This window comes from Sinocyclocheilus grahami, unplaced genomic scaffold (genome assembly GCF_001515645.1).
Source record: "Sinocyclocheilus grahami isolate Dianchi unplaced genomic scaffold, SAMN03320097.WGS_v1.1 scaffold1.1, whole genome shotgun sequence".
Lineage (NCBI taxonomy): Eukaryota > Metazoa > Chordata > Actinopteri > Cypriniformes > Cyprinidae > Sinocyclocheilus > Sinocyclocheilus grahami.
The window spans coordinates 3,674,240-3,686,887 of record NW_015505180.1 but is presented as its reverse complement, the minus strand read 5'-3'; the positions used below and the strand labels follow the sequence as shown (position 1 = coordinate 3,686,887).

The window sequence follows — 12,648 nt, the reverse complement described above, 5'->3', positions numbered from 1 at the left end:
GGAATATTACATCAAAGTTTGAGGGGGGAAAAACAGGGAGCTACAAACTAACAGAAATGACATTTCCCAGTTTCCCCTATAAATATGATTGAGGGAATTAAACGATTTTGTCCCGAAACCGATCTAAATTTTGGTTAATAATGTTACATTTATAAGGTCTAATGTCGTTTAGCTCTTTCAACCTATTTAATTGATTCTACAGAGAGCCCCAAAAACAGCTCTCTCGAACTATCTCCATGATGAAGTATACCGAAGCCGGAGTAACCGACATGTGCTCATGGCTGACGGACACGGAGCGAGGAAGATGTGCTGCGTTTGTTCCGACATCTGCTGTCCTCGTAGTAGTAGAGCGTAACTCCGCCCACCGGGATAGCAGCGCACTGCCTGCTGCCCTAGCAACCGGACCCGCCCACGTTTCCCGCGTAATTTTCTCTTCCTTATATGGGCACTAGAATGCAGACGCAGTCAAACGTCAGCCGCGTATGCAAATGAGGTTGATTGAAGAAATTCAGAAAATGGTGGATGGAGCTCGGCGCATGCGCAAACATTTTACTATACTCAGACAGAAAGTGAGACAGTAACGAGTGGCGCATTGTTAAATGAGTAACGCCTGTAACTCTTGGATTTCGCTGTGTGGTTTGACTTTAACTGCTCCAAGTCGAGGTAAGAAAAAAGGGCTTTTTCTTAAAAAGTAACTTAACAGTTTTTGTGTGCGCCTTTCGAAAGGCCCCCTTAAGAAGTTGCGTGACAGTGCGATGCCCGGGTGAAAGCTGTCGCATTCATTAGAAATGTAGCAGTAAGATCACTTTTAAGCCCTGTTGAAATGTTTAGATTTTTGCTTCAGTATAAAAGCGTGTGCTAAGTTTAGAGTTTACACTTGAGGAGGCTGCTGCCCACACAGCGCATCACATTTTAGGGCGCTCGCATCCTTTGCCGATGATCGCTTATAAAGTGTTTGATAACAGAATTGATTCATCTGAAGCCGAAATAGATTTCTATTACACTTATCCGAACAGACGCACACAAAAATGCGTTTCAGACGAGTGTTTTGACAGAAATGGTCAAGGTTGCATTTTAAATTAAACAATTTGCATTCGTGGACTGGTTGAACTAGCCTAGGTGATAGCTAGAATAGTGAAAGCTATGATGGCGAACATGCATGCTCATTTATATGTATACTTGGTGTTATATGCATGCATTGAAACCCAGTTTTGCCGTTTCTTCTCGTGTTGAACTTGTTAACGTTACTACTGAACTGTCCGTCTTGACTGTGTGTGGTCTCTTAACTCGGCTGTTGGTGGGTGTGCTTCAAAACAAACCCGCATTTTCACACGCTCGTCAACGTTTTTAAACTTCTGCTTCACTAACTCAAGCAGTTCAACGTTTATATAACGAGCAGAGCTGTGTTACTGTTAAAAGAGTCATTGCATGTGCGATGGAGGCGGTGTCACTGACGCATTTAAACGCGGAGCTTAAAAAAAATCGACATTTTATTTTAGTATTCCGGTGGACTGTTTAAAAGTGTCTTCTATTGCCCCGTGATGAAAATAAACACGCAAATGCGTGTTTTGTTAGGCTCTTGAGCGAAGTTGTTGCGCGGACAGCAAGTGTTTACAGTCTCGAGCGCAAAGCATGGAGTCGCACGAGCCACTGAGTCGCGCTGAAAACAAAGAGCAGCGCACGAGCAGTTCGATTAAATTCAACCGTCTTTCTTCGATGAGCACCGCTGGCATCAGAGAAAGCGCGTCAATTAGTTGCTCGCACCAAGCGGAAGTCGTTTTCGGTGAAATTGCGGGGAAAACATGCTGAATGTGTCTGTTTAAAGATGCCGTGTGGCGTGCCATGCTTCCGTGGGAGCTGGTGGGCGGTGAATACGGCGGGACACAAGCACCATTTCACCGCAGTGTGCGAACGGCTGAACATTTAAACACCGCGAAACGCTGATAACGTCCATGTTATGTTATCTGATAACTTTAGACGACACATTTAGACGTGTTAATGACACTTTTGGTCGCGTTTCCCGTAACAGCATTACATTACTTTCATGCCCCCATTTTCTGCCCCTCCCCTCCCCTCCCCTCAAACGCGTTGCCATGTTTGAATTGCGTCAGAGGCTAAATATACAAACGCCAGTTGAACCCTCGCACTATGTACAGTGCATCATTTTAGAAATATTATTAAATATGAATATACATATGGGCTGTAATAAAAAATGAAACTGCAGAGGCTTCAGATAGACATCGGACAGATGCGTTTTCTGTAATGACTCAGTTATAATGTATGAATTTGATGCCTTGCGAGGGCACCGCTGCTGTCACCGGTGTCCGGCTCTATCAGCACCGAGGTTATATAAGACCGAGCACTGTGTCCATTATGCTCTTATCCCACTGACGCGATGATGACTGATAACAATTGATCTATAATAGAGAACATTATATATATAGATCAGTGCTGATAACCCATATTTCATCTCTCTCTCTCTCTCTCTCTCTCTCTCTCTCCTATATAAACTATTAATAGTTATGTATGTGATATTTATTAAAGGGGCCATAAATATTTGGGTTGAACTGTTCTGGAACAGTGTTGTAAATACAACTTAACCACTGATTTCTAGTCGTGTCCTCTTTTGGAAGGCCAAACAAAGTAGTTTCGCTTTCACAACGAAACACAGCGTCACACACGGTGGGCTTGAGTGAGTGGAGGCGGGCGCGCTTGTGGCAACCACATGTGACGACCCCGGGCTGGACTCCGCTTCATCCACGGTGAAAGCCGATCCGGCGATCCACAGTGCAAAGTTGATGTATTTCCTCAGCAACCAGCACATGACGAAGCAGATATCGTCCTCTTTTGGAAGACCAAACAAAGTAGTTTCACTTTCACAACTAAACACACAGTGTCTTCACGACATAGCGGCAGTGGCAACAATACTACAGCGAGAATAAAAGTTACGCCTTCTTTCTTTGCGTGAACATTTGGGCGGCGTTATGCAAATCTTCCCACATCGTGACGTAGACATGTGGAGGGTGTGTTAGAACGAGCCGTTTTAGGTAGGTGTGGTTGACTCTTAACTTTTATCAAGAATATCTCTTTGGATTTGAGACTTTAGTCTTTGCAACTTTTAATTATTAACATTTAATTATTCAAGCTGCTGCGAGAAAAGGCTATAAACGATCGGCCACCTGCAGGATCCTCACATGCGGTAGCCTACTAGCCGGGACAAATTCTTTGTTTACAGAAGTGACGTAATGACGCAGTACCATGCTTAAATTTCCCGCGAAAACATACCCGTAATTAATTAGAAAACCTTACAATAAGCTAACCGTTGTGAAACAAGCTAAAGTAAGGTGATAGTTTTGAACACTGGCTAGTTATGCACTTTCTCAAGTTTTGATTTCGGATAATTTTTAACCAAAAAAAGTTACGGACTGCAGCTTTAAGTAATACATTTAACACTACATTTACTGTAGGCCTGTGTGTGTTTACACAAATACATAAATGTAGAGCAATTATCAAAATACTGATGAAAATGACACCACATTAAAAAGTCAATAAATATTTTCATATTCATTTTGTGTAATTTTAACCATTATTTCCATGACTTGACCAATTATTAAAACATGTTTTATTAACACAGTATACATGCATGCACTATACTGGTAAAAAGTTTGGAATAATTGAGATTTTTAAAAAATGATTTTGAAAGCAGTCTCTTATGCTTACAAAGGCTGCGTTTATTTTATACAAAACAAAACAAAAAAATAGTAATATTCTGAAATATTATTACAATTTAAAATAACTGAATAATTTTATAAAAATTGTTTTAAAAAATAATAATTTTAAAGTGTAATTTATTCCTGTGATGGCAAAGCCGAATTTTCAGTAGCCATTACTTCAGTGTCACCCTTCAGAAATCATTCTAATATGCTGATTTGCTGCTCAAAAAAACTTTTTTCTTAGTATTATTTACTTATTTATTATTATTATCATTGAAAACGGCTTAATTTTTGCTGCTTAAAATTTAGGTGGAAACTGTGATACATCACCATTCAAAAAGTCTGGGGGAAGATTATATATATATATATATATAAAACAAAAACATTTATTCAGCAAGGACACATTAAATTGATCAAAAGTAACATTTATAATTTTACAAAAAATTTATATTTCAAATAAGTGCTGTTCTTTTTTTTAACGTCAATTTTGAAACTTAAACTTCTATTAATCAAAGAATCCTAAAAAAAAGATTCACAGTTTCCACAAAAATATTGAGCAGTAAAAACTGTTTTCAACATTGATGATAAAAAGAATTGTGAATGTATAACAGTAACCTTAGTTGTTTGTAACTATGGTACTGTGCTTACCATGGTACTTTTGGCAGCAAATTAAATTCCAGCTGTGTTTAAAATCTTGTGTAAAACCATTGAATCAGCAGAAGTACCAAATATAAAGTTGTTTTACTTCTGTCTTATTCATGTGTTACAGATGTTTGGCTTTCATAAGCCAAAGATGTACCGCAGCCTTGATGGATGTTGCATCTGCAGGGCAAAATCCTCCAGCTCTCGTTTCACTGACAGCAAACGCTATGAGAGAGACTTTCAGAGCTGCTTTGGGTGAGTTTGGAATCTATTGTTTGCTTGTGGTTCCTCTGTAATAACATGATATTTAACATCTGCCTGGTTTAAGTACAGTGAGGATTGGTATAATGTATCTCTAGTCAAGCGTTCAGACCTTTTCTTTTATAATAATGTGGAATAAATAATGTTGTTTGTTTGTAATGTGAGAACTTCAGTGATTTCATATGCATTCTCCTATTACAATGATATACAATGGGATACTTCTACAGTTTAGGGGAGACTCGTTCTGGTGAAATCTGCAATGCTTGTGTTCTGCTGGTGAAACGCTGGAAGAAGCTTCCCGTCGGTTCCAAGAAGAACTGGAATCATGTAAGCTCCGTCAAATTCACCAGTCTCGCAGCTCCAACCGGGGTGTGCATATGCACACTCACACAGCCTCTCATTTATCACAATGAAGTCTTTTCAGTTCAATTTTCAATACACATTGTTCCAAAGCAGCCTTACAGAAACACCTTTAGTGAACAAGTGAACTGTAGCTGAGGTGGCAACTCCCTAAGATGTTAAAGTAGATGAGGAGGAAACCTTTGGAGGAACTGAGAATCAGCTGGGGAAGCCCACATCCTCAGAATAACATATATTTAAACCATTTCATACACGCACAAATTATTTGAACAGATGCAAAAGTATTAATAATAATAGTATTACTACATAGTATTACAAGGTAGTAGTCACTACTTTGCTAATGCAGATCATATGATATGAACAATAATTTAATCATGTTTGGGCCCACTGATTACAGATAACCTGTTGTAGTTGATCTAAATAATTAATAATAATAATAATTATTATTATTTTAATTATTATTATTTATTTTCTTGTTTATAAATAATATAATTTTAATTATATGACAATAAATACATAAGTAACAAATTATAAACCTGACCTATAATATATATAAGTAAATGACTAAAGTCTTGCTTGATATAAAACATAGTTTCAAAGCAGCTTCATAGTAATAAAGGAAAATAACAGAATCAATAATGCAAACTTCATCAAATATGATAAAAATATTATAATTCTGACCAAAAAAATAAAATGGTATTAGTTCTAAACAAAACCATTTATATTAGTTTGTTTTAGGCGTTATATTATATGTCAATAAATAAATACAAATAATTATAAACCTGACCTGTGATCTAATATAATATAATGCCTAAAAATGCAAATTAATATACAGTAAATGTATTTATTGTTTTGTTTAGAACTAATATAAAATCAATTATATAATAAATCAATAAATAGACAATGAACCTGACCTATAATATCTATAGAGAAATGAATATATATTTGCTGCTTTGTTCATAACTAATATAATATCAATTATATGGAAATAAATTAATAAACAAATACATTTCCATCACAGTCTGAGGATTGTTATTGTGATCAATTGTTATCAGGTGGTTGATGCGCGAGGGGGACCCAGTCTGAAAACTACAGTGAAGTCAAAGAAAGTCCAATCCCTGTCCAGTCGGATCAGACCGAACCAGCTCAGCAGAGTTCAGAAGGAACTGAAGAGACACAGTGAGTACACGATCACATATTTCAATTACAAAAAGAACATGAAATGCATCTTAACATGTTCCTTATTAAATCATTTTTCACGTGATCATTTTGGCAAAATGTCTTCGTTAACAGATTCAGATGCTCACAGCACCACCTCCAGCGCCAGCCCCGCCCAGTCGCCCAGCTACAGTAACCAATCAGATGAAGGCTCTGACTCGGAGTTGACTCCTGGCTCCGCCCGCTCTCCAGTCTTTTCCTTCTTGGACCTGACGTACTGGAAAAGGTCTTTACTTTACTTTAGAGTTTGACCTTTTGTTTTTCATCATAATTAATACTTTTTAAATTAAATTAGTTCATTTATAATTCTCTCTAGGCAGCGGGTATGTTGTGGCATCATCTATAAAGGTCGCTTTGGGGAGGTTCTGATTGACCCTCATCTCTACAAGCCCTGCTGTCAGAAAAAACAGGTGCAAGAGGAGGAAGAAGAAGAAGAAGACGAAGAGGAGGAAGAGGAGGAGGAAGACTGTGACCTTGAGAAAGAGGAGGTGCAGAGCAGTCAAGAAATTCTCTCGTCCATTCAACCGCACTCCTCTCCTCAAATAAAAATGGAGCAGGAAGTGGATGAGGAGTGGTGATGCCACATTCCCACAGTACTGATTTGGCATTCCTAGGAAGCCTTCGAGAGTCAAAACCCACTCTCAAAGACGTTCTCTCGGATAGCCTTCGATTCAAGAGCAGCTGGATCCTTGCTCGTCTTTTCCTGTTTCTTTCTTCCTTGTTGAGAATGTGTCTCTTTCATTTCCTTCGCAGTCAAATCAACTTTTATTTATCAAACTGAACTGTCGTCCTTGTTTTCCAGAGCCTGGTACCACGCTATTCCATTTCCTATGAGGATTTTTATTTTTTTTGTAGACCAGAGAAAATGAGTTTCCTTTCTTGCTATCCCGCTCAAACACAGAATGCTGGATCTACATACATCATGCATAGAAATCTAGACAGTGACCACAATCCCACGCTGTCACTTTTGTACTCTTGAGCACCATTCTGCCCTTCCTCTGGGGAGACTGTCTCTCTGCACTTAGTGTACAGTATTTAGTATACAGCAAGCAGCATCTGCTAAATTCTAGCTCAGTGAAGAGGATGTTCCACCATTTTGCTGGGATATAGCGATTATTTAGGGAAGATCTATGCCTTTTATATATAAATTTTTTTCTATCTTTGTCTTTATTGTTAAGGTGTACTCTGATTTTTCCTCTCAGTTTTATTTAAAGGTACAGGTCACCTAAGTGTTTTTATTTTTATTTTTTTATGTCTCGGTATTCTGTCATTCACCCTCATGCTGTTCCAAACCTCTTTCAAATTTTTTTTTTTCGTGGAACACAAAAAGTTAGTTTTTGAAGAACATCTAGCTGCTTTATTCAAAATAATGGAAGTGAATGGGGACTGGGGCTGTCAAGCTCCAAAATGACTAAAGCACCCCAAAAGTATCTTAAAAATTGAGCTGTGCTCTATGCTCCAAGTCTTTTATAGCCATATGATAGCGATAAATGCGTTTGTCAAATGGACTTCTTTTAACAAATATTTACTGTGCTTTTTGTCTTGATTGCTTCAGTTCACCTTCACTTTTATTATACAGAAAATATACTGCATGATATTCTTGAAAAACTCACTTTTTGAGTTTAATGTAAGGAAAGTGAAGTGTGATGATGTGAAGGTGAGTAAATGATGACAGATATTTAGTTTTAGGGTGAACTGATTTTAAACCCTGATTTCAGTGCGGGTTGTCTGTATTCAGCCTCTAATAGGCAACTCAACTCAACTCATAGTGTTTTACTGCAAACGTTTCCCCAGACAGCTTTTCTGTGGTGCTGAGGCAGACTGGGCATGGCCAACCAAAAATAATGCCTGGCTATCAACACTCTTGTATTCAGTGTACTAGTGTAAATATGAACCCTAAGGAAACTATTGTCTTGATGAAAATTTGCATGAATTTTGCATGGCATTTTAAGATTTTTTATTTGTTTTGCAACCATGTTGCAACATAATTTAATAATAATTTGGGCACATTTTGAGACAGTCCCAATATATTTTTGTAGATAAATACAAGAAAAGAACAAAAATGAAATCAGAATTTCATTATCATTTCAAAATTTTAGAATTGGATATTTTCAATATTGTCTCATTCAAAGCCAAAAAGCCCAAAATTTTTGCTATTCATTCAGTCATCTTATATACATGTGTAAATACTGTGTTTTCACAATGACAGATACTACTTTTTTTTTTACTGTCATGAAAGAATTGAGCACATGGTCTGAACGTTTTGGTCATTTTTTTTGTCTTTTGCCTTTTTATGCCGGGGAAAACTTTTTAAAAAAACTGAAAGGCTAAACCAATGTCAGCTTGTACATTTTCATTATAAATGACTTGTCTGTAATAAGCTTTCATATAATGAGTATTCATACTAAATATCCCAAGGTTTCCCCTTTGTTTCAATAGGTCTGTCCTTCCTGTTCTTTATAATTTTATTGTTTATGATAGCCTTGGTTGTCTTGGATTGTACAAATTACATTGACGCACACATACTTCTGTTTAATTCCAAGGGGTGGCGATAGAGAGCTCATTTGTTTCACATAAAACACTCCATTGCACATGAATTTGAATTCTTCTCTCTAATATATGCTCTGTTTTGAAATGGGTATTTTGATGGTGGCAGCTTGTGGCTTTAGTGTGAATATGCCACATCACAGAATGACATGAACAATGACTGTATTTGTGATAACATCCGTTCAGGTGAAGCACCTACATGGGGATTCCTATCGTGTCATGTCTATGATGGCGGTTTTTGTAAATATAAGATGTGTAAGACTGAAAAACAGTTATGAATATGAATACTCTTTTGTCTTATTTATTTTATATTTATTTTTCTTGTGGTCTTTTCTTTTTAAGTCTCATCTGATTTTGTCATAGGACTGACCTGTCCTAACAACACTGCAATATGGACTGAAAACGCTTTTACACATCACAGATTGTCAGCCGAGTCTCTCTAAATGTTATGGAGAACTTCAGGACCGGACAGCTGTAAAAACAGACTTTTTTTTGGTTTATGCTAAGTACAACTATGATTATTTTTATACTTTTGTTTGAGGGTTTCTAATGCCTGCATACCTTACCTTAGACTAGTCCTTTAGTTGTAGTGCTACAGGCATGCATGGTAGCTATGCACTTTGTATTCACATTACTAGAGATATATGAAGCAGGTTTTGTATTTTTTTACATATTGTACTTTTTACTTGTTCCTCAATAAATGTAACTTGTGATGGTTACACTTGTTATGTGCATTGGTGTAAACATGTATGCATTTGACAGCCACTTGCATTAATATTTTACTAATACATGCATTCCCTGGTAATTGAACTTATGACCTTGGCATTGCTAGTGCCATGATACTGTTTGAGCTACAGGAACATGTACATAGATAGGTCATGCCAGCACATTAAATGAGCTATATAGAGTAATAGATAGAGAGTGGCTGGTGTTCTTGGTGCTTGCGACTCCAATGTTGTGGGTTCAATTCTCAGGGGAAAAAATAGGCTACCATTTTTTTGGTCAGTAAAAAGAAATTAATACTTTCATTCAGCAAGGACACATTGAATTGAACAGTAAATACTTTTATAACGTTACAAAACATTTCTGTTTCAAGTAAATGCTGTTCTTTTGAACTTTTCAATTCTGACAAAAGTATCAGTTTTCACAAAACAAATATTAAGCGTCTTTTTTCAACATATACTAATAAGAGTTTCTGCAGGCTTTATGAAGGTGAATTCAAGACTTTTAAGGGGACACAAAGAAATTCCTTAAAATGAAGTGAACAAGAACAAATATCTGCCAGTGAGCTCAGAGAAAAACATTTCATTCAAAGGAAAAACAAGTTGTTTTTCTGACCCCCATTGGCAGATATTTGTTCTTGTTTTATGCATAACTACACTTAATTTCTCAAAATAGCAAGACAAATACTGAGGAACAGGCTATATTCATTTTTTGCAGTGCATGCAACATATAAAGCCACGACTTCAAAGATAAATGTAAAACTTTCTGCTCTGATTTAAGATCTTTTTAACAGAGAATACTAAATGTTTGTTGAGCCCCAAATGAGCATTTGTTTATTTTTTGCCATGAGGCCTATTAGACATGTTTGAACTATTATAACGAACTATTTACCATAAAATTACAAATGACAGTGACAAATGTATCAATTTTCTCCGTTTTTACACAAAATTGTTGTGTAAACGTCAAGCTGAATCATTCAATCATTTACATATTCTCAATAACTACAAACAAACTATTATTTAGGACCACATTTGTTAGCCCCTTGAATGGCAGACTAAATTTGCAACCCTGTTACTTATTCAACCCTGTTACCCATTCTGGAAAAGTTATTTGTATATATTATTTAATGTAAATGATAGCTGGATGGATGGACGGATGAGAGCGTGAGAGAGACACTGTCCTGTGTTTGGCTGTGACGTCATGATTGCTCCGCCAGCTGATGGGGGTCCTCTGCTCTGAGGGCATAAAAAGGTGAGAGGCGGCTGCGGTCTGTCCTCTCTGTTTCCTCACCGCTTTATATCGTCTTTCCACCAGCTCACCGAAAGGCTACCTCGTTTGCGTTGACTCTAAATGAGCAGCCTTCCCACCCAAGTCATCTTAACGATCTGAAACGCAGCAAACTAACACACACACCGGCTGTGGCAGAGACGCACGAGGTCGGTGAGATTTCTGCAAATGCTTTGCTCATTGCACCTGTGTGTTATGTTGTCACGTGCATCTGTGGCTTTATTCGTCCTCTAGCAACTTATTTGCGTTCTCTGCTCGTGGTTTTGGGTGGTGGCACCACGTCGATGCTGTTTGGGCAGGATTATTCTGGAAAGCATCAAACTCGTGTCGGATAAAGTCTTTAAAAGTTGCATTTTGCAGTGTTGTAACTGCTCTTTTTCAAATGCAAGTTATTATAGCTTCATTTGGTGTTCTACTGGATGCATAATCAATGTTTACGAACGCCAGAATTGTATTAGACGATATTTGTAAATGGCTGACAGTAAACGACTACGGTTTTAATGCTACATCGTGATTCCCGGGATTAATTCGCTTTTGAGTGTTGCATTTGTATTCCAGCATGTAAATGCCGTGTCATGGTGAGCACTGGCGAATGGCCAGACACAAGGGAAGATTTGAGCTCACATAATTGAGTTCTACACTCACTGCTCAGGCTGTGCCTTTTGGGTTTATCTTTACAGCATGTGTGCTGAGATTTTCTTTTCATCCCTTTTGTGCCGAGGTTCTTTTATTGTCATTGAATGACTGAACTCCTTGCATGAAGAACCAGGATACAGCCTATTGCCTTATGCATGCTTTTAACTTAAAGGCAAAGGTAGTATTTATATAGCACAGCACAGGCATAAAAAAACTGACATTTAAAGGTTCATTTTAAATAATCATTTAAGAACATAAATGTGAATGGGGAAATAAATATAGAAAAATACAAGTATAATATAAAAATGTATTAAGAGTTCACAATTTTTCTCATTTACTCACCCACGTGTCAGACCTGTACGAATACAAACGTTTTTGAAGAATCAGGGTTATTATAGTCAAGTAAGACTAAAACCATAAAAACGATAATTGGAGATTATTGGTGATCTTAAATTTTAGCGTTGGCTAGTTTTATTCTACATTGCACAGTGAGGGTCGCTTCAATCACATGACCCTGTATTATTAGACTCTTGTGGTTGCAGAATAACTTAAAAATACCTGCACATGTATTTGAGTTTGTGTGATGCTGTATGACTACCGTGGTATGGAAATGTTTTTATTTATTTTGTTTATAAATTAGGCAATGCGAATTCTTACTCCATAAGACATTACCTAATATTCCATTCTGAGCATGGCTATAAACGTCGTCTTTTAGTTCCATAATAAATAGTGACCTTTCTGCTCATTGTCCCCTCTGCTTCAGAGAGACCAAGATCATGGTTCAGCTGTCACCATCTCGGACTATAGAGACATTAACTCCATCAGAGTTGACCATGGAGAAGGAAGATGACCAGGGCAGCCTTAAATCAGAGTCCCCTCGAGTGCTTACCGCCCTCCAGCTCGCCTTTAACCCCACCACCGCGACCACCTATTACGGCTACGAGAAATACATTGAGGACGGCCTCATCTGCCTCAAGCACAAGATCCGCAACATTGAGAAAAAGAAGGTGCCTTTATTATGTTTAGGTGGAAACCGCATGAAGGAACCCCAATGTGCTTCACTCCTGTCTGTGCGTAAAACAAAGCTACTTTTTATTCTTACAGCTGAAACTGGAAAGCTACAGTGAGAGGCTGAAGAAGGGGGACAAACTAAATCCAGACCAACAGGTATTCATTCATTTTATTTGTAGCATCTTGGGAAATGGGGCTTGTTTCAGCATGACAGATGTGTGGTAATGTTGTAGGAAGCTGTGGGGAAGTA

The 12,648-nt window shown here is 37.6% G+C and overlaps 2 protein-coding genes across 2 annotated transcripts in view; both read left to right on the top strand.

Moving 5' to 3' along the window:
- Nucleotides 1-491: 491 nt before the first annotated feature.
- LOC107586002 (protein FAM60A-like) lies at nt 492-9,178 on the top strand. The gene is made up of 6 exons (XM_016273251.1): nt 492-663; nt 4,483-4,610; nt 4,844-4,943; nt 6,032-6,155; nt 6,270-6,420; nt 6,511-9,178. Exons 2-6 carry the CDS (start codon nt 4,483-4,485, stop codon nt 6,770-6,772), a joined length of 765 nt encoding a protein of 254 aa, XP_016128737.1. The 5' UTR covers nt 492-663; the 3' UTR covers nt 6,773-9,178.
- Nucleotides 8,970-12,648, top strand: part of LOC107592786 (caprin-2-like) — an 11,428-nt gene continuing 7,749 nt past the window's right edge. The window contains exons 1-5 of the mRNA XM_016282379.1: nt 8,970-8,996; nt 10,890-10,900; nt 12,151-12,394; nt 12,492-12,554; nt 12,632-12,645. Of these exons, the coding sequence (XP_016137865.1) occupies nt 8,970-8,996; nt 10,890-10,900; nt 12,151-12,394; nt 12,492-12,554; nt 12,632-12,645 (359 nt within the window). The remainder of the gene's footprint in view (nt 8,997-10,889; nt 10,901-12,150; nt 12,395-12,491; nt 12,555-12,631; nt 12,646-12,648) is intronic.

Excerpts from the sequence above, each read along its gene's own strand:
- LOC107586002 (XM_016273251.1), top strand. The coding sequence starts at position 4,483 with ATGTTTGGCTTTCATAAGCCAAAGATGTACCGCAGCCTTGATGGATGT. Across the intron at positions 4,611-4,843 it reads GACTTTCAGAGCTGCTTTGG|TTTAGGGGAGACTCGTTCTG; the intron begins GTGAGTTTGGAA and ends ATACTTCTACAG. Across the intron at positions 4,944-6,031 it reads CCAAGAAGAACTGGAATCAT|GTGGTTGATGCGCGAGGGGG; the intron begins GTAAGCTCCGTC and ends AATTGTTATCAG.